The 23,901-nt window shown below is 41.6% G+C and overlaps 1 protein-coding gene across 2 annotated transcripts in view; it reads right to left on the bottom strand.

Moving 5' to 3' along the window:
* Nucleotides 1–6,086: 6,086 nt before the first annotated feature.
* Polr1A (RNA polymerase I subunit RpI1) overlaps nt 6,087–23,901 on the bottom strand; it is a 36,613-nt gene continuing 18,798 nt past the window's right edge. For both annotated transcript variants that reach the window (XM_076212957.1, XM_076212958.1), the window contains exons 14-29: nt 22,437–22,518; nt 21,727–21,927; nt 20,403–20,531; nt 19,776–19,943; nt 18,933–19,117; nt 17,475–17,718; nt 16,563–16,641; nt 16,094–16,236; nt 15,508–15,731; nt 12,834–12,960; nt 12,483–12,650; nt 11,699–11,848; nt 11,176–11,340; nt 8,678–8,824; nt 7,769–7,925; nt 6,087–6,413 (exon numbers count right to left, since the gene is read on the bottom strand). In XM_076212957.1, coding sequence (XP_076069072.1) covers nt 6,310–6,413; nt 7,769–7,925; nt 8,678–8,824; nt 11,176–11,340; nt 11,699–11,848; nt 12,483–12,650; nt 12,834–12,960; nt 15,508–15,731; nt 16,094–16,236; nt 16,563–16,641; nt 17,475–17,718; nt 18,933–19,117; nt 19,776–19,943; nt 20,403–20,531; nt 21,727–21,927; nt 22,437–22,518 — 2,473 coding nt within the window. In that variant the 3' untranslated portion in view covers nt 6,087–6,309. The remainder of the gene's footprint in view (nt 6,414–7,768; nt 7,926–8,677; nt 8,825–11,175; nt 11,341–11,698; nt 11,849–12,482; nt 12,651–12,833; nt 12,961–15,507; nt 15,732–16,093; nt 16,237–16,562; nt 16,642–17,474; nt 17,719–18,932; nt 19,118–19,775; nt 19,944–20,402; nt 20,532–21,726; nt 21,928–22,436; nt 22,519–23,901) is intronic.

Below are 23,901 nucleotides of genomic sequence, written 5' to 3'. Positions count from 1 at the left end.
GCCGCGTCGCAACCGCCTGCCACAGACCACTGCACGGTGACCCACCGCCTTTTCGTCCACGGACTAATGCCGGCCGCTCCCATTGCAATGCCACCTGTCCTACCGAGCAGCCGCTAACCGCCGCTTCCGGATTGCCAGCCGAACCGCCTGCCGTCTACGGACGCCTACGCGCTAACAACAGACCTCACACTTCCCATGTCGGTGACTTCCGACCCTGCTGACAGCTCGTCGCGCCTCGAGACTGCAATCTCGTTCCTCATCCCTCGTCACTAGGGGGAATAATGCAACAAGGTCGTGCCTTAAAGAATTCGTTTTCTATAATGTACGCGCACCATTAATTTCCTGTATTAATTAATGTCACTCGTTCGAACTAGTAGTTATGGAAACATATATTGATTAACAGTTTTATATCTCTCATATCAATGTGTAAATGTATATCAATATTTGTAGTAATATGTTGTATAGTTAAAAGTATATCTTACGAATTAATTTGTGTACAGTGCTCCAATATGTGACGTATGCCCTTCTTGTGTTTCAGTGTCACGACAGAAGCCTGATTTACCTAGAGTCGCATTGTATTTGCAATAAACAAGTCTCGAGAGGATTGGAATTTTCTTATTCCTTCTCTAGTGGACGAACTCAGATACTAATGTAGTGGTAACTTACCACTACACTATGGCAGAGCTGCAAGAAGGAACCCACTCCTTCGTCCAGCCAATATCAAGCGCAGAAATGATTGGGCTGTTGAAATGGTGGAGATACCTGTGGCCTTTGAAGCACTCATTTTCTCTGAGTCACGATTCACATTTTTTGACAGAGGAAGAGTGTGGGTCTGGAGACTCTGTAGTCAAGAGTCTGACCTCAAAAGACAGTGGAACATGGGGGCATTTCGGTAATGGTGTGGGGTGCAATTTGGAGTGATAGTCGATCAGAGCTTGTGGAGTGTCAAGGAAACATCAATTCAGGCAAACATGTTTCTATATTAAAGTAAGGACTCATTCCAATATTATCCAGTGGTAGATTGCGTAAAAATGTCTTCCTATTTATGGAAGATGGAGCTCCTTGTCACACTGCTCAAGTAACATAAAATTGGTTGAGCCAAAATGGGATTAGGAAACTTCCATGGCCAAGTCAGTCCCCAGATATGACTTGGACAACCTCACAAGAAGAACAGGAACCCATCTTCAATGCCCGAACTCTTAGGATTACTACGGGAAACATGGCAAGAAATCCCCCAAGATGATATTCGTGAACTAATCACTAGCATGCCTAGAAGGGTAAGGACCCTTCTAGGCATGCTAGTGGAATGCCAACCAAGTATTAGTTATTCACAATGTGACCATTTATAAGCACTTTAATTGTATCAATCGTTTGTATAAATCAAACGATTTCTCTTGGTGTCTATTCAATTATGTTATGTCTGTGTATATATACATACACATATACAAACATATATGCATATATATATATATATATATATATATATATATACATACATATATACATACATACATATATACAGACATACATACATATGCAATAAAAACACTAGGAGCGTGTGTTCACAAATGCGTAAGTAAACATTGGGATAATTACTAACGAAGCAGAGCGCTTTCGTATAATTACATCTTCAGTGCTGATACAAAGAAGGAATTATAAAATGAAGAAACGAGGTACAGAATATATGACTGAGTGAGGCATGGTGAAGAGAGGATTCGGAGAGGTAGTGGAAGAAATACACGTGACGTTTGATACCGTCCTGGTAACCAACAAGTATGGGACAATTGCTCATAACTGGTATATCACAATGTAAATCATTTTGAAATTTCATGGCAAATATAACTATCTAATCTGTACAAACTTTGATGGGAATAAATGTTAATCTCCATATCCATCATCACCTGTCATCCCCATCCATAAAGTTGTTTAACCGTTTCTTAAAACAACTGATAGTTTCAGCGCTCACTACATGGTTACTATTCCATTCGTTGATCACCCTATTATACAGATACACGGAAACAGGGAAACGTATTTTAGTGCTTGTCAGAAATGCTTTATTGCTGAAGGGGGGGGGGTCGCGAAACTATCGAAGTCCTTTGTAGTCAGGGTCGCAGTCAGTAAGCTTTGAAAAGTCCTGCACCAGTTTTACTCCAGAGGTTTGGCGTTTCTCTCCCTTAAGGGGCATTTGACGGCCAAACGGTTTGACAAACCCGGTTTGTCAAACAAGTGTTTGAAGTGATGTTTGACCGTGTGAATGGGGTATTTGGTTGTCAAACACGTTCGACAAACGTGTTCGACAACCAAACACCCCATTCACACGGTCAAGCATCACTTCAAACACTTGTCTGACAAATCGGGTTTGTCAAACTGTTTGGCCGTGTAAATGGACCTTTAGCCTACCTCCGTTTGCTCAATGTCTCTCTACTTTCCTCGAGCTCAAGACTTCTGCATCAGCTACGCCCACAGATTATCTATGGTGTCACAGTCGCAAACTTTATCACACTGGGCCATTTTTCCTCCGACATCCTTCCTCCAACCTCTATTTGAATCACTAAAATATTAGTTCGCTTACAGAAATCTAGGCTTCTCCAAGAGCATTTCAACAGTTTGTCTAACATTCGTATAATAGGTTGACAATGTCTTAGTTCACCCTGCAGCTTTGTTGACGTGGATGTAGCCCGTAGAAGCCCAAAGTGATAACCCCTTTATAGTTGGCCACTCTACTCATCTGATCTGCTGTAATGATTATAATCTATTTTATATTATTTGTTTTTGTTTTGTTATCATTTGTCTGTCTGATTTTCATTCATTATTAGTTATATGTCAATTTATCATTATTTACTATTTCCCTGTTTATTATTTAACTATACCTATGCGTTTATTTATGTATTTTATTTGTTATTTACATTATTATAATTTTTATTTATATTTTTTATTATGATGATTTTTTTTTCGCATTCGACCTAGATATGGATCAAAAGGTCTCCCTCGGCATGCTCCGCCTTTGTAATCTGTACCGCCCACCTCCAGCAATTTTCCCACCGTCAAATCCCTTCTGGCAAACTATTTTGTTTTCTCAACAATTGACATAGAATGTCACCTGATATTATACTGGAGGAACACTATTTTCCTCCACCATATCATATTCCTTCCCGAAAGCTGGGAGCTGAAGATTTGCTCTAACAGTCCGAGGGAAAATAGCCCAGTGTGATAACACTTCTATGACTGTCCTGATGGTTTGTATTGGTGATTGGTTTTGAACTAGATAGATAAGCTTGTCCTCAAAGATGACATAAACTCACACTAAAGATAATAAAGTTTTTAAGGATTTTGATATATTGCTACAAATCTAAATGTCCATCAATAACTGTTAATTTGTCTACTCCCCCTCTCCAGCCATGCACTAAGAAACTCCACGACTTTATTTTTTTTATTAACAGGAACATGGTATTTTTTACTTTTGTTGACCCTTTGATCTCGTTTTCTTTTATGCTAGGTGAGTTGTAAAAGAAAACGTATGTTATTGATATTTCGGAGGTGTAAATTCATCTTTTCTCCAACTTATTCATATTATTTTGCGATTTCACTGTCGAGTGTGATTTAAAGTGGGAAGGGTAGCTGCATGAGAGCTTGCTCATGTACCTGACATATGCTCCCTGTATATTGTTCTAAATGTAATTAACGTTTGATATGAAAAATTAGTCTGCCTTTTATTAAAAATTAGTCAATGTCTATTTAGAGTCTTCCTTAATTAATTGATAAAAGGCCGTGGAGATGCCTTCACCAGAAGTCACCGTTTTGATGTCACAGACGGTAATTTCAGCGCAACTATCATGCTTACGATATAGTTTGAAATAAAATGCCGCATTTGGTACCTAACGTGAAATTTTATAAGCATATAGTTTCCGCCCTTCCTAAAAGCTATATATATATAATAAATTTTTAAGATAAATATAAAATAAACAAATAAATACAAATAAACTGACCATTTTTAACGGGGCTCACTAGGTCGATACGACTTTGTATTTTTTTCTAATAGTTTTATTCAATGATAATTTTATTATTATTATTTATATAAAAAAAAAAAAATCCACAAGACTATAAATTTTACTGAGCAAGTGGGTCTGTCCCACACCTATCATAGCTCTATTCTTCCTTCCACTAAACCCCCATCTTATCTATCCTGCCCTATTGCTAAATTTGTCCATATCACAAAAGGTATTTCCCCTTTACACGAGAGGTGGCCAAGTCAATGCGGAGGCATGTAACGCAACAAATTGTCCCATATGAGTGCGTCAACATACATCAAAGGCGTTTTCCTTCATTTCCACGGCATGTTCCCAGTTCTCAGTGGACAAACGCAAGAAACAAACAAACAGTACAGAATGAAGCAACGACTGTAGTTACAGAATGCCCCCAAACCAACTCCAATCTAGAGACTTGTCACTTGCATCTATCTGTATACCAAAGGCTTCTTCCCCCTTATAAGGAAGGTGTAGCCAAGTCGAGGGCATACATCCACTCCCACCCCAAGTGTCCCTTTCAATCTTAGCTTCTTGTGGATGTCTACTGCCGACTGCCCTGGGTCAGAAGCAGTGCAGGAAGACACAGTTCATCTACAGTTTGCACAACATAAGAACACATTCACACTTGCATCACTAAACAAGTTCTTTTAGAAAGACCACCAGACTCAAAACTCCATTAACAACACACGCAGAAAAATCTCTCTCAAGAAAAGTAAGAACCACATTAAAGGCTGGGCACTCCAAGGAGTCCATTCTGAGTGTGGCACATGCCAGGATTTACTAATAGCCTTTCTACACAAACTTAAGTACATGTTCCCTTTCTGTTATTTCCCATCTATATGACATTTGATTCTTTTTTATATATATAGTGAAGGACAGAATGGAGCGCATTACCACCGGGCAGGTAGTGCATTACCAAAAAATCTGGGGTGCATTTCCATCAAAGCATTACAGATTTTAAATTCCTTAGAGCAGTATATATATATATATATATATACATACACAGTAATGCAGACCACCTTAACCCATTCAACTCCGATGACAAGATGTCTTGTCATTTGGTCAAATAAAACAAAAAATCATAAAACACCAAAATGTTTGATCAAACACCAGAAAAATATGACGTCAGTCCTCACTTCGCTCGCAGCGAGGCGAGGACTGACGTCATATTTTTCTGGTGTTTGATCAAACATTTTGGTGTTTTATGATTTTTTGTTTTATTTGACCAAATGACAAGACATCTTGTCATCGGAGTTGAATGGGTTAAAGAAATAAAAATCATTAATGCATTGATGGAAATGCACCCCAGATTTTTCAGTAACATAGTACCTGTCTGGTGGTAACATGCCCATCTCTGGTAAAGGAGGCTCTATAGTAGTTCAAGGAGTGTAACTTCTTAGGATTATAACAACAATTACTCACACATGAACCTTCAACATGGAAAAGTGTTGCCACGTCATCATAGAATTGATTCAAATCGTTATCATCCAAAAAGTGATACTCATTACACTAAACAGCTTCCTTTACCCTATGCATACATACACCAAAGGCTTTTTCCCCCCTTACTTGGGAGGTAGACAAAGTCAAAAAGCATAATTCCACCCCCAACCCCTCCCTCTCATCTTGGCTTTTTCCTGGATGACAGGTCATTCCTGCATCTTGCCCACTGTATTTACATACATACATCACAGGTTTTTTTCCCCTTACAAGGGAGGTAGCCAAAGTCATAATTCCACTCTGATTCACCACCCCTCCCTCACTCTTATCTTAACTCCTCCTGGATGGGTCATCAAACATCTCCCCATTGCCCTGGGTCAGAAACAATCCAAGTGTCTAAAGTATCAATTCAGTTTAATATCGCAAACTTCCCACTATCAAGAGACTAGGATGGTGCCCCTTAGAGAGGATTTTGTGGCCTGGAATTTAATGAACCATAATGCCCTTGCTTCAATTTTGTCGATGGCAGGATTCGAACCGCCATCCTCTCAAACTCTGCCACAAGAAACAATGCCGCTCAGCCAATGAGCTTCCTGATGTATATAAGGATAAATGAAATAAGAATTAATCTAGATATATTCAAATACAATTACAAACTTTCTTTAAATTCCTCTGAGAAAGACATTGGTATTGCATATAAAGCCTGCCATGGAAAACATATAAAAGAAGAAATCAAGAAAGGAAAATGAAAGAGAAATTTTCATTGATGAAACGAGAAATGTTCATGACTATAACTCCGGCATCACTGAAGTACTGTACATTAGTACATCTGACAACTGATCCATCATCAGAGCTTCAAGATGGGCATGATGTGCATAATGTTGGTCCCCACTTTCACAGTTTGTCCAACAGCAATATTTGCCGACGGTGAACACATGTGGTCTGATTCATCTGCAAAGGAAACAAAAAAATTGGAAACTAACCTCAGCGATGGGCAAGGCAAAGAAAATAGACTAAAAATTAACGGGATATTGATTCGGTTTAATGTCACGAATCCCCACTTTCAGAAGGCTAGGACAGTGCTCCTTACTGAGGACTTTGTAAAGTGGAATTAATGAACCATGCCCTTGGTCCAACTTGCTGGTGGCAGAGTTCGGACTGCCATCACCTCAATTTCTGCTTAAAGTAGTGACACTCCAACATGCTCGGCCTGAGAGTGGACATTAAAAGTGAATAATAATGAACCTGACATACTATTATGAAAGAGCCAGAGCTTTACAATACCCAATGAGATTTACACATGGAACCACACCAGCTTTGTGATGAATACATGCTTTGCAACAGGACAGGCATATACATACCTGTACCCCACCACACCCTGTCCTCTCCTCTCTCCCCTGAGAGAACAGAGTCCATCTGACTGGGTTGCGGTGCGACCACCATCCAGCCCTTCTGAGCTACCAGAAGAGGCTGGATGACCACCCCATCGTGGATGACTGTCTAGGATGCAACACTTCACTCCATGACACATCATGGAAGACTTCTTTGTTCACAATCATGGACACCAACAACACAACATACACTATAAGGGATTTGTGGGAAAACTCCCTTTCTTGCCATGGCGTTCCTCAGGGAGTTGGCAGGACTGCTAAGGCAGACAGTGTAGGGAATAACAACAACAAAGACTATTCTATATACCAGGGGGTTCTTCCCCTTTATAAGTGAGGTAGTCAAGTCAAAGTCACTCGCCCACTCCCATCCACCACCCTTCCCTCCCTCTCCTCTTAGCTCCTCGTGGATAAGGGGTCATCCCTGTCTCCTGCCCACTCTTTCCACTTCAAACTGGCAATATAAAAACATTCCCACAATAATACAAACCAGACAACAGTCCAAAGTGTCTTCCCAGAGATATCTGTACAAGGTTCCAAGGATCCATGCCAGCCTTGGTGGGGATCTGGGTTTTCTACTTAGTAAAACTCATTAGAAAACAGAGAGGGGGGGTTGCCGATGAAGTGAAGTGGTCTTGCTGTGGATGCCCTGTGTCTTGCTACCTTGCCACTGACCCAGGGCAATGGGTGGGATACGGGGATGACTCATCATCCATGAGGAGCTACGATAAAAGGGATGAAAGGGTGGTGGATGGGAGACGAATGGGTGGGAGTGGGTGCATGCCTTTGACTTTGGCTGTCTCCCTTGTAAGAAGGAGAAAGCCCTTGAAGTGTATAGATAGAAAACTCCTTATGAGGGGGATGAGGCCCTTGGTATATAGATGGAACACTCAAGGCATGAATTAACATGTTACTTACTGCTCAGAATAGCCTTTTTCAAGAACTGTGTACTTGTTTCGTAGGACATTTTCTGAATGGGCGAGATGCAGGAGGTGATATGGTGCCGCGAACACGCCTTGTACATGCCCTCACACGTGAAGTAGTCGGCCAGGAGACTCAAATGGCGAAAGTCCACCTGCACAAACAAACAAACAAACAACAGTTAGGATTATTCCCATTGCCAGCAGGGTGGAGGCAACTGGTGACGGTGGTGTATAGCCACGTGACTTGTGAAGCCACGTGGCTGTACAAGAGGGGAGTATTGTACAGCCACGTGGCAGGAAACGTGACTGACGCCCACGACCTGACGCCCTCTGCCAGCGCGAAGCGTGCTTGACCCGACCAAACCTAGCGTAATTACCTAATTACACACCACAGGTAACTTGCCCGCGAGTATATATACCGGCTCCCGCCGCATGTAAAATCAGTTCACTCGTACCTTATGATAAAGGAGACAAACTCACCAAAGCTTCTTTCTCTTCGCCAAAGTAGCATCACTACAGTGGCAACAAAGTCTCCTCCTCTGCCTCCCCCTCCACCGCTGCCTTCTCCTCCTCCTCCTTGCTCCTACTGCTGGTAGGTGAATCACAACCAAATGTCTTGGCATAGGAGAGGAATATCTCCATCCCACTTGGACCATACAAATCAATCATTCCATTACCCTTGGTCTCTATAGCAAAGACCCATGGCCTTCAGGTGGCACCAGCCTCCAGGCGGGGGTCCACAAGTCAATCACGGAAGGACAACACACTGCTCCAGGCCCAACCCCCAGATATCCATCCTTCTGAATCCACTCACCCCCTGAGAGGATGAAGTCCACCTGGCTGGAGTGCACCGAGTGAATTTCCCTGACAATGGAGCTACAAACAAAACCATCTCCATCCTTACCTTGATATCATAAGCAGAGTGTACCGACTGAATTTCCCTGATGATGGAACGCTGGGCAGCTTCGATACCATACATGTGGGCGACCATGTGGATGTCATTCGTATACAGACGGTTTATGTCAAGGATGTGCTCATATTCGAACATTTTCTGGAAGAACGAGAGAAAATAACATTTGATCTGTTTAATGCAAAGGAACGGAGGGACAGAGATTGTCAAGGGATGAGAGGATGACATGGTAAGATAGAATATTCTGTGTGTGCATGTGTGTATTTACCTCACTGCAGTATACATGAAAGGATTGACACTTGTTGGGTCCTGTCTCCTATTTTCCCATTTTTATCATACCTAGCCTTGTATTCATGTACAGTTCCAATTTAATCTACATCCTTGATTTCCAATTATCATATTTAGATTTGAGCTCTATGGGGCAGAGACTTGGAAACAAGAGAGAAGGTGAGGAACAGTTTAAATTGTTCAAGATGAAATGTCTAAGGAGTATGGTAGGAGTTACAAGGTTGGATAGAGTAAGAAATGAGGAGGTGAGGAGGAGAGCAGTGGAAAAAGAGATGGGAGATAAGGCTGATGAAAGAGTATTGGGATGGTTTGGACACATGGGAAGAATGAGTGAAGAAAGATTAGTAAAAGAAATATAAAAGGCAGAGGTGGATCGAGTGAACATGAGTGGATGATCAAGGATGAGATGGATGGATGGGGTGAAAAAGGATGTCTGTTGAGAAAGGGAGAAGATAAGGATGAGTGGAGAATAGTTGTGTATGAATGATACTGTGTTGCATGGAAGGGAGGGTGTGGGGGATGGCAAGTGGTTATGTGTGAATGATATTTTGATGCAGCCAAAGGGATTTCTCCCCATCTTCAATGTTATTGCATGAGGGGACAGCAAAGGGGGGGGGGGGGGTCGCTCATTAAATGAAGTGGCCTTGCTACATTACTTCTGACCCAGGGCCATGGACAAGATGTAGGGATAACCCATCATCCAGGAGGACCCAAAATGAGAGGGAGGAAGGGAGGAGTGGTGGAATGGGTAGGGAGGAAATGGGTGGGAGTGGAATTATACATGTTAAATTTGGCTACTTCCCTTGTATGGGGGAAAAAGCCTTTGGTATATGTATGTATGTATGTATGTATGTAGATTTCAACTCATGTTTTGTTTGAGCTTGGGCTATATCACCTTCTAAGCTATTCCATGTATCTATGCATCTATATGGATGTGTGTGTGTGTGTGTGTGTGTGTGTATTTACCTATTTGTAGTATAAAGGAAAGGAGCAACGCTTGTTGGGTCCCATCTCCTATTCCCTATTTTTTTTTTTTTCCAGTATCATACCTAGACTCAAATTCACCTAAAGTTCCAACTTAATCTATACACTTGTGTGTATGTATTTACCTAGTTATATCTTAAGGGAAGGGGAACTATGCTCGTGGTGTCCCATCTTTGTATCTCGCCATGTCTAATTTGCTCTTAAATTCATGTGTGTGTGTGTGTATTTACCTAGTTGTATGTTACAGGAAGGGAAGCTATGCTCGTGGTGTCCCATCTCTGTATCTGGCAGATCTAAATTGTTCTTAAATTCGGGTTTGGTTTTTGCACACACTATCATTTCGTCCTGTTTGTTCCATACATCCACCACTCTGTGGGGAAAGCTGTTCTTTTCCAGGTTTCTTCTATAACTGTCCTTTTTGAGTTTCCTTCCATGTCCTCTTGTGTTTCTCTTATCCCACTTTAGTATGTCATCTCTATCAAGGACTTCCACATCTCTCATGATTCTGTAGATGGTCAACAAGTCACCTCTTTCTCTTCTTTGTTCCGGGGTCAGTAACTCTAGTTTTGACAATCTCTCTTCATATGACAGTTTTGAAAGTGTGACAGCCATCTTTGTAGTTGCTTTATTATTGATCTCAACAAGTAGTAGGTTTCTCCAACAATTTTGTTTATCTGTTATCAGGGGACAGGTCCTGTGATGATTATTCCCAGGTCTTTTTCAAATCCCACTTTCTTTACTTCCTTTTCACCAATTTTATTTTGTGCTGATATCCTTTTTTTACTTTTTCCAAATTCCACTGTGCTACATTTCTTAAAGGTAAAGTCCACTTCCCACTTCTGACTCCATTCCCAAACCCTGTTCAGATCTTTCTGCAGCAACTCAGGTCTATTTCAGTGCTCACTTTTCTCAACAACTTTGCATCACCAGCAAAGAACCTCTTGTATAACTGTCCACACCCTCGTCCATCCATCCTAGTAGTTTACCTGTTTACCTTGTACCCTTCCTATGGTTTTCAGTTTTCCTAACAGTTTTCTATGTGGTACTTTATCAAAAGCTTTTTGTGTGTATGTGTGTGTGATGTCAAGGCAATATCTATGGTGAATGTATAAATATGTCTCACACATGTAAAAGAAAAATAAATAAATAAGTAAATAAAATAAATACCATACATAAATGAATAAGACAAATAAACAAAACAGATAAATCAAATATCTTACTTGAACATTGACTCCTTCAGTTCTGAGTAGCAGCCCATTATCTTTCTCTACCACAAATGCTCTCTTAATGTTGGAAACATGGTGGACGAGCGCCTTCTCTGTGGTCTTCCGCACCACAGTTGCAATGTCCATTTTCCCCTGTGCGGTTGGAAGCATCAAGGTGACCTGTGTAAGAATAATACATATATAGTCATACATAAAAAATTTCAATATCAGATTCTATATACCATTAACCATATGCTGTATGAATAATATCTTTAACTAACCCCCACCCCGCCCCACACACACACAAAAATTCCTGTGGATGTTCCTCATAATCTCCCACCATACAACTGTCATCCTCCTGACATCAACCCTGCCAGATATTTAACACCAACAACAACCACAAATTAATAGATCGTAACTGCTTGGCAAGAGTCTAGGGAACAACCACAAATTACCAAATTGGGACTGATTGGCCAGACAGCCTTGAGAACGACAACAACCACAAATTAATAAACATTGTTCCAAACACACAACTTACTTCACAGGAAGAATAGTTCTTCGCATCCAGCGTGAAATCTACAATCCAGCGATCCAAACTAAGTACATAATTCTTCATCTTTGAGACTTCGTTTTCTGTCAGCGGATTTTTCGAATACACTTTGGGTTTTGAAAGCCCATCCTCTTGTTCCTGTGAGAAAATAAAATAGATAAAATAGAATTATGAACAAGTTCTGTTGTGACCCATGAAGTGGAATGGAATGGGTGGGGGATGAGGGGTGAGGGAGTATATGAGAGAATATTTTGATGCAGTCCAAAGGGATTTCTCCCTGTCTTCTCCTTTTCTGCATGAGGAGACAGAGAGGGATTGCCAATTTAATGAAGCGACCTTGCTATGGATGTGCTGTGTCTTGCGACACTGCTTCTGAACCAGGGCAGTGGACAAGATGCAGGGATGACCTGTCATCCAGGAGGTGCCAAGGTAAGAGGGAGGGAAGAAGGTGGAGGGAGGTGGAGTGTGATGGGGATGGAATGGATGGGAGTGGTTTTTGTGCCTTTGTCTTTTGGCTACCTCCCTTGTAAGGGGAAAAAAGCCTTTGGTATATGTATGTATGAACAAGTTGAAACTACATATAGCAAAGACAAAAGCCAGATGTCTAAACTAATATCCAGAGTGGAAAATACTTATCTACCCTTTTAATCTAACAGGATCATTATAACATCACAACTGTACTGGGGTGTTCTTGGGTTTTTTTGGTAAATCTCCCTCCACAAGCCTGCTTTGAACAGGTACACCAGCAGAGTCAATGGTTCTTTTAACTCACTTCTCTTTCGTCAGCACTTTCCAGTTTTTCTTCTCCGAGGCCTTCGTCCTCCGACATGGCTTGGTCCTTCTCCTCCTCCTCCTCTTCATCCTCGGAATAATCTTGCTCGTTTGCCCTTTTCTGTCTGGCTGCAGTTGCTGCATCAGCTTCGTTGTCTTCAACTTCATCCTTTAAAGCAGATTACAAATAAATGAATAATGGAAGAAACCATAATGCAATTCACCCTATCTCGTGAAAGCAAAGAGACAGAGAATTGCAATCTGTGAGCTACAGGCCTCTTGCAAAATAAAAATGGGGCAACAGATCAAATGACAGCAAGTCACTACGTTCATCATTCAGACTTCAACTTACTTCAGACTCTGAGTTCGCCTCCTCTTCTTTGGCCTGAGGTGCCCCTTTCCTGCTCAGACCAAATTCTTCGTCGTCAACAACATCTCTCGAGTCATTCTCAGTCTCCTTTCCTTCATTTCCCGTGTCCCTGCGGATGGACACAAGATGGGTTATAAACTGGCATCCTGTGACATAGCCATTAACCTCTTCACTCTGGGGCACATCGCACATCTGGTAGCATTAGCTGCCCGACGTGCGATGTTGCGTCATAATAATCGCATTATAAAAAATAAAGTCAGTGCTCAATCGTTCGTTCTCTTTCACCCGTGTATTTTCATAACCATAGAAAATTGATGAAGCCAGTTTAGAGAGAATTGAAATTACATAGGTACATACATACATACATATACCAAGGCTTTTTCCCCCTTCCAAGGGAGGTAGCCAAAAAGGGAAAGGCATAAAAACACTCCCACCCATTTCATCCCTGAATACACTCCACACCCCTCCCACCCTTCCTCTCATCTGAGCACCTCCTGGATGACGGGTCATCCCTGCACCCTGCCCACCGCCCTGGGTCAGAAGCAGTGTCGCAAGACACAGTACATCCACAGCAAGGCCGCTTCATTTAATTGAGTGAGGAGAATGGAGGAGAAATAAGGAAGGATGAGGTGAAGGCAGTTGTAAAGATGATGAAAGCAGGTAAGGCACCTGGTCTGGATGGATGTCATGCAGAATGTCTGAAAAAGGGAGGTTCAGTGATGGTGGACTGGTTGGTGAGGTTATTTAATGTTTGCTGGAGAGAGGGTAGAGTACCGGAGGACTGGAGTAGTGCCTGTATAGTTCCTCTTTACAAGGGAAAAGGGGACAAGTGTGAATGTAGTAATTTCAGAGGGATTAGCCTGTTGAGTGTAGTAGGGAAGGCTTATGGGAGAAATTACATAGGTACGACTATAATAAATATAATCAAGATGGCGACATCGGCATCATCGAGTACCCACTTGCTCCTCATGCCGCCTACGTAGGCTTCACCGTATGGAAGTGGTTAAAGGGGTTATCACACTGGGGAATTTTTCCTCCGACATCCGACCTCTAACCTCAATTTGAATTCAACTAGAATATGACTTCGCTTACGAGAATCTAGACTTGCCTAAGAACATTTCAATAGTATGTCTAACATTTGTATAAGTTTACAATTGTACATCGTTCAGCTTTAGTATACACGATGGAAAGATAATTTGATATTTGGAGGTATGAAAAATAAAGTATTGTAACCAAAGTTGGTTTTAATCAAAATGAACTCTCAATTGTTGGTGCTGGTGAAGCCTGTGGAAGCTGCCCGTTGTGATAACCCCTTAACTGGGCATATGGCATTTCCAAAACTACATAAAATCAACAATCTAGAGCTATGCAAACTGATAAAACCAAAATATATATATGATTGATTGGTGATGAAAAATGCAGTAACACATTCATGAATCACAGTCATACATACATACATATACCAAGGCTTTTTCCCCCTTACTAGGGAGGTAGCCAAAAAGGAAAAGGCATAAAATTATTTTTGGCTACCTCCCTAGTAAGGGGGAAAAAGCCTTGGTATATGTATGTATGTATGTATGACTGTGATTCATAAATGTGTTACTGCATTTCCACAGTCATAGTGGAAGAAAAGACTGAGGATGGATTGCACTACTGAAGAGGACTGCAGTTAGTAGTTAAAATATAGAAACAATCTGTCTCCAGTCTTTTCTTCCGTTCTGACATATTTGTTGTGATGACTGATTAGGTATAATGTCACAAACTTCCCGTCAGAGAAGACCATGATGGTGCCTCCTGATGAGGAGCTTTTCACAGCTGGGAATGTATTGTTTATCTGCACGCCAAGGCCCTCCCCCCTTACATATCAACAGACTGAAAGACAACACAATTAATGCATGCCCAGCCCCCTGACATCCATCCCTCTTAATCCACTTTCCTTTGAGAGGACAGAGTCCACCTGGCCAGGCTGCAAGCATTGTGGGCCATCATCCAGCCCTTCCAATCTACCCGAAGAGGCTGGATGACCCTATCACGGATGACTGTCCTGGATGTATCACTTCAGCTCATACCATACAACACATTACAAAAGGTTGCATTGTATGCAATCATGCATGCTAACAATACAAAATACACTCTACAAGGGATTTGTGGGAAAACCCCATTCCCGCCATCATGTTCCTCTGGGAGATGGGACCGCTCGGCCAGACAGCCTAGGGAACATCATCACCACCATCATCATCCCCTTTACAAGGGACGTTCTTTTTGCCATTGTCATTCTCTTCCAGCCCTCCTATCCTTAACCTCTTCAGTACGGTTCAAAATCTCGCGGGCAGCATTAGCTGCCAGACGTACGATGTGTCGTAATAATACTCGCATCATGAAATATAGTCACCGCTTATATCGATCGTTCTCTCTTTCACCCGTAAATTTTGATAACCATAGAAAATGTGATGAAGACAGTTTAGAGAGTATGTCATTACGCAGAGGCAACTACAATAAATATAATCAAGATGCCGATATGGCAGCCTCGCGTATCCACTTGCTCCTCATGTCGCCTACGTATGCGGCACTGTATGGAAGGGGTTAATTTGTTCTCATGACCTCTTCCAGCCCTCCCATCCTTAATCCAGAGATCTTGTATGTACATAATACTTACACCAGCTTTGGTTTACTTCGGCCATACGCCTTCTTTATTCCTGCAAGCAGAACCTGACTGATGTAATGCTTGTACACATAATCGATAATCTGACGTGGTTTGACGGCATATGTGTGGCGATACTCTCGTTGTGGGAGGAAGTGGAAACAGACTTTCACCCGACGAAGGAGACGCTTTGATTGGTTCAGTTCAAGGCTTACTGTCACATCCATGCGATTGAGAACCTGTGGGCAAAAAATAAATAAATAAATACATACATACATATACCAAGGCTTTTTCCCCCTTACTAGGGAGGTGGCCAAAAAGGAAAAGGCATAAAATCATTCCCACCCATTCCATCCCTGAAAACACTCCACACCCCTCCACCCTCCCTCCCATCCACCTCCTAAATAAATAAAATAAAATATATGACAATGTGCATAGTAGGTTAAAACTGATGGGAATAATCTGTGTACAAAGGATGGATTCTAAACTCCCCCTCAATACATTTACATCCAAAAATCTTCTAGTCCTCCCTTTGGGATCCACTACAGATGCTATTAATACCCTTTCAACCATCCTCTTGCTGTGGGTGGGGGAAACGTACCTTTGAGAGGGGAACCTGAGACAGCTTCATTTTCATGGCTTCTGCTTGTGCTTTGCTGATATGGGAGCGGAAAGGAACCTCCATGATTGGTGTGGATATATGGGGCGTCCCAGTGCGCAATATCTCAATCATGCGTGGTACACCTGCAAATGAAAATACTCTTAAACAACTTTGCCGGTGGCAGGGTTCAAACCACCATCCCCTTGACCTTCGCTGAAGGTAACAACATCCTAATCCACTTAGTCATTAACTAACATTTTCCTTTAACTATTAAAATCTTTGGAGAACTTAGAATTATTCTATGAGAATTAATTCTATCAATTCACCACTAAATACAATGAGGTATATGGTTAGTTCAGTTAGACATCTCAAAACTTTTCAGACCAAGCATATTGCCTGTATGGTCCAATTGGATCTTGATCTAAAGTATGTGCTTAAAGTGTCTCAGTTATTCACAATGCACACTTACCTAAAGTTACATTTAGTTCATCCTTTCCAGCAAAATGGAAAGTGTTGAGTGTCATCTGAGTCAAGGGTTCTCCCAAGGCCTGGAAGATAAAAACAAAAGAAATGTACTTCAGAAAGGGGTGCAATTTTCACATGATAAAAAGAGTGCACAAGGAGAGGAAGTTGCTCTCCTGTACCTAGGTGCTGTGCTTGCACATAATAGCACTTAAGTAGACAAAATACATACATAACACACATATACCAAAGGCTTTCCCCCCCTTACAAGGGAGGTAGGAGAAAAAAAAAAAAATTCAAAAAAAAAAAAAAAAAAAAAAAAAAATCCACTCCCACCTGTTCCATTCCCACATACTCCACTCCCCTCCACCTCCCTCCCTATTGCTATATAATGTATATATAGCAATAGGTTTCTCCCCCTTTGTAAGGAAAGTTGCCTGCCAAGGCATACTCCACTCACCCCCACCCATCCCACTCGCATCCGTCACCCATTTGTTTCCCTTATATAGCTCCTCGTGGATGAAGGATCTTGGTGAGATGCAGGGATGACCCATCATCCAGGAGGTGCCAAGATAAGAGGGAGAGAAGAGGGTGGAGGGGAGTGGAGTGTGATGGGAATGGAATGAGTGGGAGTGGCTTTTATGCCTTTGTTTTTTGGCTACCTCCCTTGTAAGGAGGAAAAAGCCCTTGGTATATGTATGTATGTTTCCCTTATACCTTTATATAGCTACTCATGGATAAAGGATCTTCCCCACCCACTGTGAAGAAACACTTAAAACATATATATACACATACACACTCATAAATTAAATATCTAAACAAAATTAAAATAAAAAATATATAAAATAAAATAAACCAACTAATCAGTTTGGTGCTAGACCATGTCCCACTGAATACTGTTATTCCTTCCTTCACTTACCTGAGCACAGATGGCTCCAACTGCCTCTCCCGGGTCGACCCTGGACGTCAGGGCCTTCATGTGGATCGTCTCACGTAGCTGGTCCTTGCTCAAATACTGTTCGCTCTTTGTACGCTTTTTATAAAAATTGTTGTAATAGTTGTCTATCAGGTCGTCCAATGCTTCAGATACGACCCCAAGTGTGGAGGAAGCACTGAATTTTGATGCGACTGGATCTGGACACCTTCCTGTTTTCTTTGCGTGTCTAAAAACAAAGTTTTAAAGATGATGTTTTTTTTATTACCTAAATATTTTTCTTATCAAATATCTATAAAACAATTCATGATAAAATAAAAAAATAAAAAATTAATATAATAAATAAAATAAAAACCTTACAAGGATGGTAGCTAAGACAAAGGCACACACCCATTCCACTCCCATCCACCGCCCTTTCCTCCCTCTCCTCATGGATGAAGGGTCATCCCTTTCTCCTGTCCCCTGCTCAGGTCAGGAGCAAGGCAGCAAGATGCAGCACACCCACTTAGCCATGTCATTTACATGCCGACCCCCCTCCCCCTCTCCATCCCCTCATGACAGGGAGCAATCCCTTTGGGCTGTATCAAAATATCATCTACAAACAACCACTTCCCCCATCCCCTGCCCTCTCCCTTCTAACAATGATTTGATTAAGTTTAAAAAAAAAAAAAAATTGTCTAACTTCTGTATCTGTATATACATATCAAAGGCCCTTTCCTCTTTTGCAACTGAGGTGACCAGTTCAAAACACACACCCAATACATACATTTCAATTCTCATGTAACTCCCTCTGCACAGGGTCCCACTTTGCGGAATCTCTCCGTCTAATGACAGGCCGTCTTATTCAGCTGATGGGTCTAGGTGGCCAGATGTGGGTCCTGATCAAGCCCACTGAAGCCAGTCAGTTTGCTCCTTCGGTTCACGACATCAGTTCCTTGACCATAACAAAACCTACGAGATACGTCACCGTGCGGAAGGGGTGAAACAATCTGGCCCGCAGAAGCTGTCTGTGCCACAGGTGCAATTGCCACAATGAAAACCACCCCGACTCCTTCCACTGTCACATGCGACCCCTATCTATCTCTCTATATACCAAAAGGCCTCTTCCCTCCCTGTTAAGGTAGCAAGGGAGCCAGCCCAGGGATCCACCCATCCCACTCCCATTTATCTTAGCTTCTGACCCCCACCCTCCTCCCAGGAGGAGCGTGGGTGGGAGACAGCCACAACCCTTCATCCACGGGGAACTAATAAGAGGGAGGAAAGGCTGGTGGATAGGGAGTGGAATGGCTGGGAGAGGGTACATGCCCTTTGACATGGCTACCTCCTGTATAAGGGGGAAAAACTCTTGGTAGACAAATAGATTGATTGATGAATTGTCTTCCCTATCCCCCATCCATCCACGGCCTGGGTCAGAGGCAATGAAACACGTAACACATAAATTACTTGAGCTTCTCTTCCTCGGACAGATCTCGCCACATTCCTTCCAGCTTCAGGGCCTTGAGGGACCTCCCCGTCTTGGGGCAGAAGTTGGACTCCTCCACCTTATGACTCGTCTTGTGGCAGAAGTGCAAGAACCCGCTCCGTCGATCTCCTCTGTTTGATTTGTTCTTCTTCTGCCACTTCTTTATCTGTAAAGTAACAATAACATGATGCAATGTCCCTTATTGTGTCATCTACAGCATAATAATGGAGACTGCAAGACCATATGGCCTACACCAGGCAGTTCCATGTCCCTTACCACCTGTCATCCCCATCTATAAAGACCTCTCATCTTCTCTTAACCTCTTCAGTACGGGCCAAAATCTCGCGGACAGCATTAGCTGCCAGACGTACGATGTGTCGTAATAATAATCGCATCATAAAATATAGTCACCGCTTATATCGATCTTTCTCTCTTTCACCCGTGAATTTTGATAAGCATAGAAAATGTGATGAAGACAGTTTAGAGAGTATGTCATTACGCAGGGGCAACTACAATAAATATAATCAAGACGCCGATATGGCAGCCTCGCGTATCCACTTGCTCCTCATGCCGCCTACGTATGCGGCACCGTATGGAAGGGGTTAAGAACAGAAGAACATATGAATGAAGGAAACAGCAAAGACCATGGGGTCTACACAAGGCAGTTCCATGTCGATTACCACCTGTCATCCCTAACTATAATTATCTCATCTTCTCTAAAAACAAGCTAGTTTCAGTGTTCACTACATCTCGATTACTAAGTACATTCCATTTGTTAATCCCTTTGTCTTTGTCTGATGGTCAGATAAGATTATCCTGATTACCTTTTCTTTGTACTTCTTGGCCTCCTCATTCTCGCCCCTGGAGGAAGTCGCAGCGAGAGCCTTGGGGTCCAGGAGCCGGGAGTAATTGTCCACTAGGATGTCGAGGGCCCTGGGTTCCTTCAAGAAGGGAACTTTGCTCACATCCTGGCCATCCTCTCCAAAATCAAACTGAAAAAGACAAAGAGGTTAAAAAAAGATATAAAGAAAGAAAAGAAAAAAAGAGAGAAAGAAAAAGAGAGAAATTATTCCCCTCTCTTAAATCACAGTAATTAAGCCTCCTTGACATGGGGCTAGTTTAGTAGCCACTAGTGCTAAAAGCGACTTGTCAGCTAACCCTCTTCTTCCTCAATGTCAACAGAAAGTTAGTCCACTCGCCTCCAAGCTATCCTAGTGTCAAGACTTATGTGACGGGAGTTAACTTACAGCTCGTGGCAACTAAACTAGCACCATGTCAACGAGGCTTAAGAACAACCTGAACAAGAAGTCATATACAGATAACAATACAATGACGTGTGAGGGCAAATGGCACCAGATGAACACAAGTACCAGGGAAGTATTAAATGATCCGAGTTTTGGCAGAATATTGCCAAAAAGGGTATACCGTGCTGAGAAGGTTACGAAACTAACCTGGAGCACAAGACCGTCACTGTTCCGGACAGTCATGTCGTACATGACCTGGATGCCCTCCAAGTGCTTGATGAGACACCGCTGAACGTAACCACTACTTGCCGTCTTCACGGCAGTGTGTTGCAAACTCTGCAATATAAAATCATAACGAATATTTGATCCAAATCATTGCATTTATAGTCAAAGAACAATTGTTTATGAGGCAAAGCTACCTGATGCCATTTTATTTACCGAGATAATTTCTTTTCCCTCTCTGTAACCAAAATATCTGCATAACCTAACACTCACAAACACACACATTGACAGAAGAGATCTGATTAAAGATGGGAGGTCTATAAGAGATCATAGGAGCAAATCAAGAAAGACCACGTGTCTAAAGGATGTGAAGAAATTGTTTCCCATATAGATGCACACGTACATACATACATACATATACCAAAGGCTTTTTCCCCCTACATAGGGGGTAGCCAAAAAGAAAAAGGTACAGAAATCACTCCCACCCATTCCATTTCCTATATATTCCACTCCCCTTCACCCTCCCTCTTATCTTGGCACCTCCTGGATGATGGGTCATCCCTGCATCCTGTCCACTGCCCTGGGTCAGAAGCAGTGCCACAAGACATAGCACATCCACAGCAAGGCTGCTTCATAAATTCGGCGACCCCTGTCCCTTCATGCAGAAGAGGAGAAGACAGGGAGAAATCCCTTCGGGTATCATCAATTCTTTTCTCATACATACTTCCTCACCCCGTATCCCCCTCATAGATGCATAGATAAGTGAAATAGCTTAGAAAGTGATATAGCCCAAGCTCAAACAATATGCGAGTTTAAATCTAAATATAATAATTGGAAATCAAGGATACAGATTAAACTGGAATTGTAAATGACTTTGAGGCAAGAAGAAGAAGAAGAAGAAGAAGAAGAAGAAGAAGAAGAAGAAGAAGAAGAAGAAGAAGAAGAAAGAAGAAGAAGAAGAAGAAGAAGAAGAAGAAGAAGAAGAAGAAGAAGAAGAAGAAGAAAAGAAGAAGAAGAAGAAGAAGAAGAAGAAGAAGAAGAAGAAGAAGAAGAAGAAGAAGAAGAAGAAGAAGAAGAAGAAGAAGAAGAAGAAGAAGAAGAAGAAGAAGAAGAAGAAGAAGAAGAAGAAGAAGAAGAAAGAAGAAAGAAGAAGAAGAAGAAGAAAAAAGAAGGGACCCAACGAGCAATTTTCCTTTCCTGTATACTACAATTAAGTAAATACAAACAAAAGACATATACTCAAAAATACATTAAAAATATTTTATAATAATATACACATATATCTTTAACTCTCTCATTCACAACTTACATCACGTCCTACAATGCAAAGGAAGAAGTATGACTGAGGATCTATTCCTGTCATGAACCTCTTCGGGATGTATCCTCCAGCTCTCGGGTTGATATCATATGGCTTGAAGGACGGAAGTGTCTTGCCTGTAATACTTTGTGGCATACGTTTACCATCTATGGCCAAGGAACCGAAGAGAGATGCCATCTGGTTCATGTTGACCTGCAAAATGAAACGTTTTTGTTTATTTAATTCATATCAATTCACACGAGGTGTACGTCATAAGGTCACGTGTACTACCAGGCCAAGATCCGTGTTATCAGTTAAGCATTTTTCCTCATATCTTCCTCTATCCAATATTAGTCATATATGCCCTTCTGGATATTTTCTTATGGTCTAGTGAGCCCTGAAATACCCGTGAGTTTTCAGCTTTGTGTACCATCAATGTCTTATACAGCCAGCAAAGGCATAAAGCAAAATGTTGAAATAACTTGGGATAATTAAGAGATAAATTCCTAGTATTACACAGTGCACTAAAGCAAAAACATGTTACTACAATGTGCACAAATACATGAATACCTGTATACTGCTAGTATTTTTATTTTTTTTTTCATTCTTTTGGTGGTGCTTATGCATCTACTACAGCACTTACTGTATATACAACTGTTACGCATTAGCTATGAAAATTTGTCATGAGACATTCTTGAACGGAAAAGGTGGAACAAACCTACCTTGGATCCTTTAGCACCTGTGTCGACCATCATCTTCATGTTGTTGTCCAAGCCTCTTCGGTATAATCCTCGTTCATTTTCGCTGTATCAATAAACAGGTATAAAATTTCTAAGTTGAACTGAAATACTACTTGAAACAAAAAACTTGAAATACTAGACACACAATGCAAAGACAGAGCCTTTATAAGTACAACTTTTCACTTGTTACAGAATCACCAGATCCAACTGTGCTTGAGAAAGGTGTAACAAGTGAAACATCACACTAATAAAGGCTCCATACTCACATAGTGTTGCTTTAGATGGACCTATTGGCAACTGCCAATTACACACATACATGTGTGTGTGTGTGTGTGTGTATCAACTGGCTGTTTTTGAGGAGGACAGACAGATTCTACTAGTGGTGGTGCATCAGCATGGCCATGAGCAGTATTTCTACTGCCTGAACTGTAATCCACAGGTGTGTGTGTGTAAATATGTGCTTGAAATAATGTCTAATTTCCTATCAAATTTCCCTTTCTATCTTATCAATGAACAAGGCTCCTATTGAACTGCTACTTATGCATCTGTGTTACCAGTGTATTCTACCATTAATTCACATTTTACAAAACTACATTTAGCAGTGAAAGGAATGGATGAGAGAATAACGGCACCACCTTATGTGCAGGAGTAACCCTGTACTTAAGCACTGGCAGTCGTGATTGCATGGGAGCCTGCAACCCATGCTCTAGGGACTGTTCTGAGGTACCCCTACCAACTGGAATCATATATCATTTGTCTATGTTGGAGTAAAATCTATACTCACAAGGAGCTAAGGGGGAGACCAGGGTTGTGGAGGGGAGTGCAATGGGTGGGAGTGGGTGTGTGCTTTTGACTTGGCTACCCCTATGTAATGGGGAATAAGCAGCCCTTGCTATCAAGATGGATAATACTTGTATTTACTTAGTTGTATTTTACGGGACAAGACCTATGCTCATAGTGACCTGTTTTCATATCTCTCCACGTCCAGTTTGTTCTTAAATTCATGTATAATTCTGGAATTTACTGTTTCCCTTCAGTTTGTTCCAGACATCGATCACTCTATGTGGGAAGCTTTTTTTTTTTTTCAGGTCTCTTCTGTAACTGTCTTTCTTTAGTTTCTTTTCGTGTCCTTTTGTTTCTCTTCTGTCCCACTTTAATAGGTTGTCTCTATCAAGAACTTCCATCCCTTTCATAATTCTGAAAATGGTCAACAAATCACTTCTTTCCCTTCTCTGTTCTAGTTTTGACAACTGTAATTTCTCCAATCTTTGTTCATATGTCAGATTTGACAGTGTGGGTGCCATTTTTGTTGCTGCTCTTTGGATTCTTTTTAATTTTCCTATGTTCTTTTTGTGCTAGGTGCCCACATTGATACAGCATATTCTAATTTCGGTCGTATCAGTGTAACAACTATTTTTTTAACCATCTCCTCATATACATAATCAAA

Source organism: Oratosquilla oratoria, chromosome 30 (assembly GCF_046742065.1).
Source record: "Oratosquilla oratoria isolate Oo_2021 chromosome 30, ASM4674206v1, whole genome shotgun sequence".
NCBI classification, from domain to species: domain Eukaryota; kingdom Metazoa; phylum Arthropoda; class Malacostraca; order Stomatopoda; family Squillidae; genus Oratosquilla; species Oratosquilla oratoria.
This window is presented reverse-complemented; position numbering and strand designations above follow the sequence as displayed.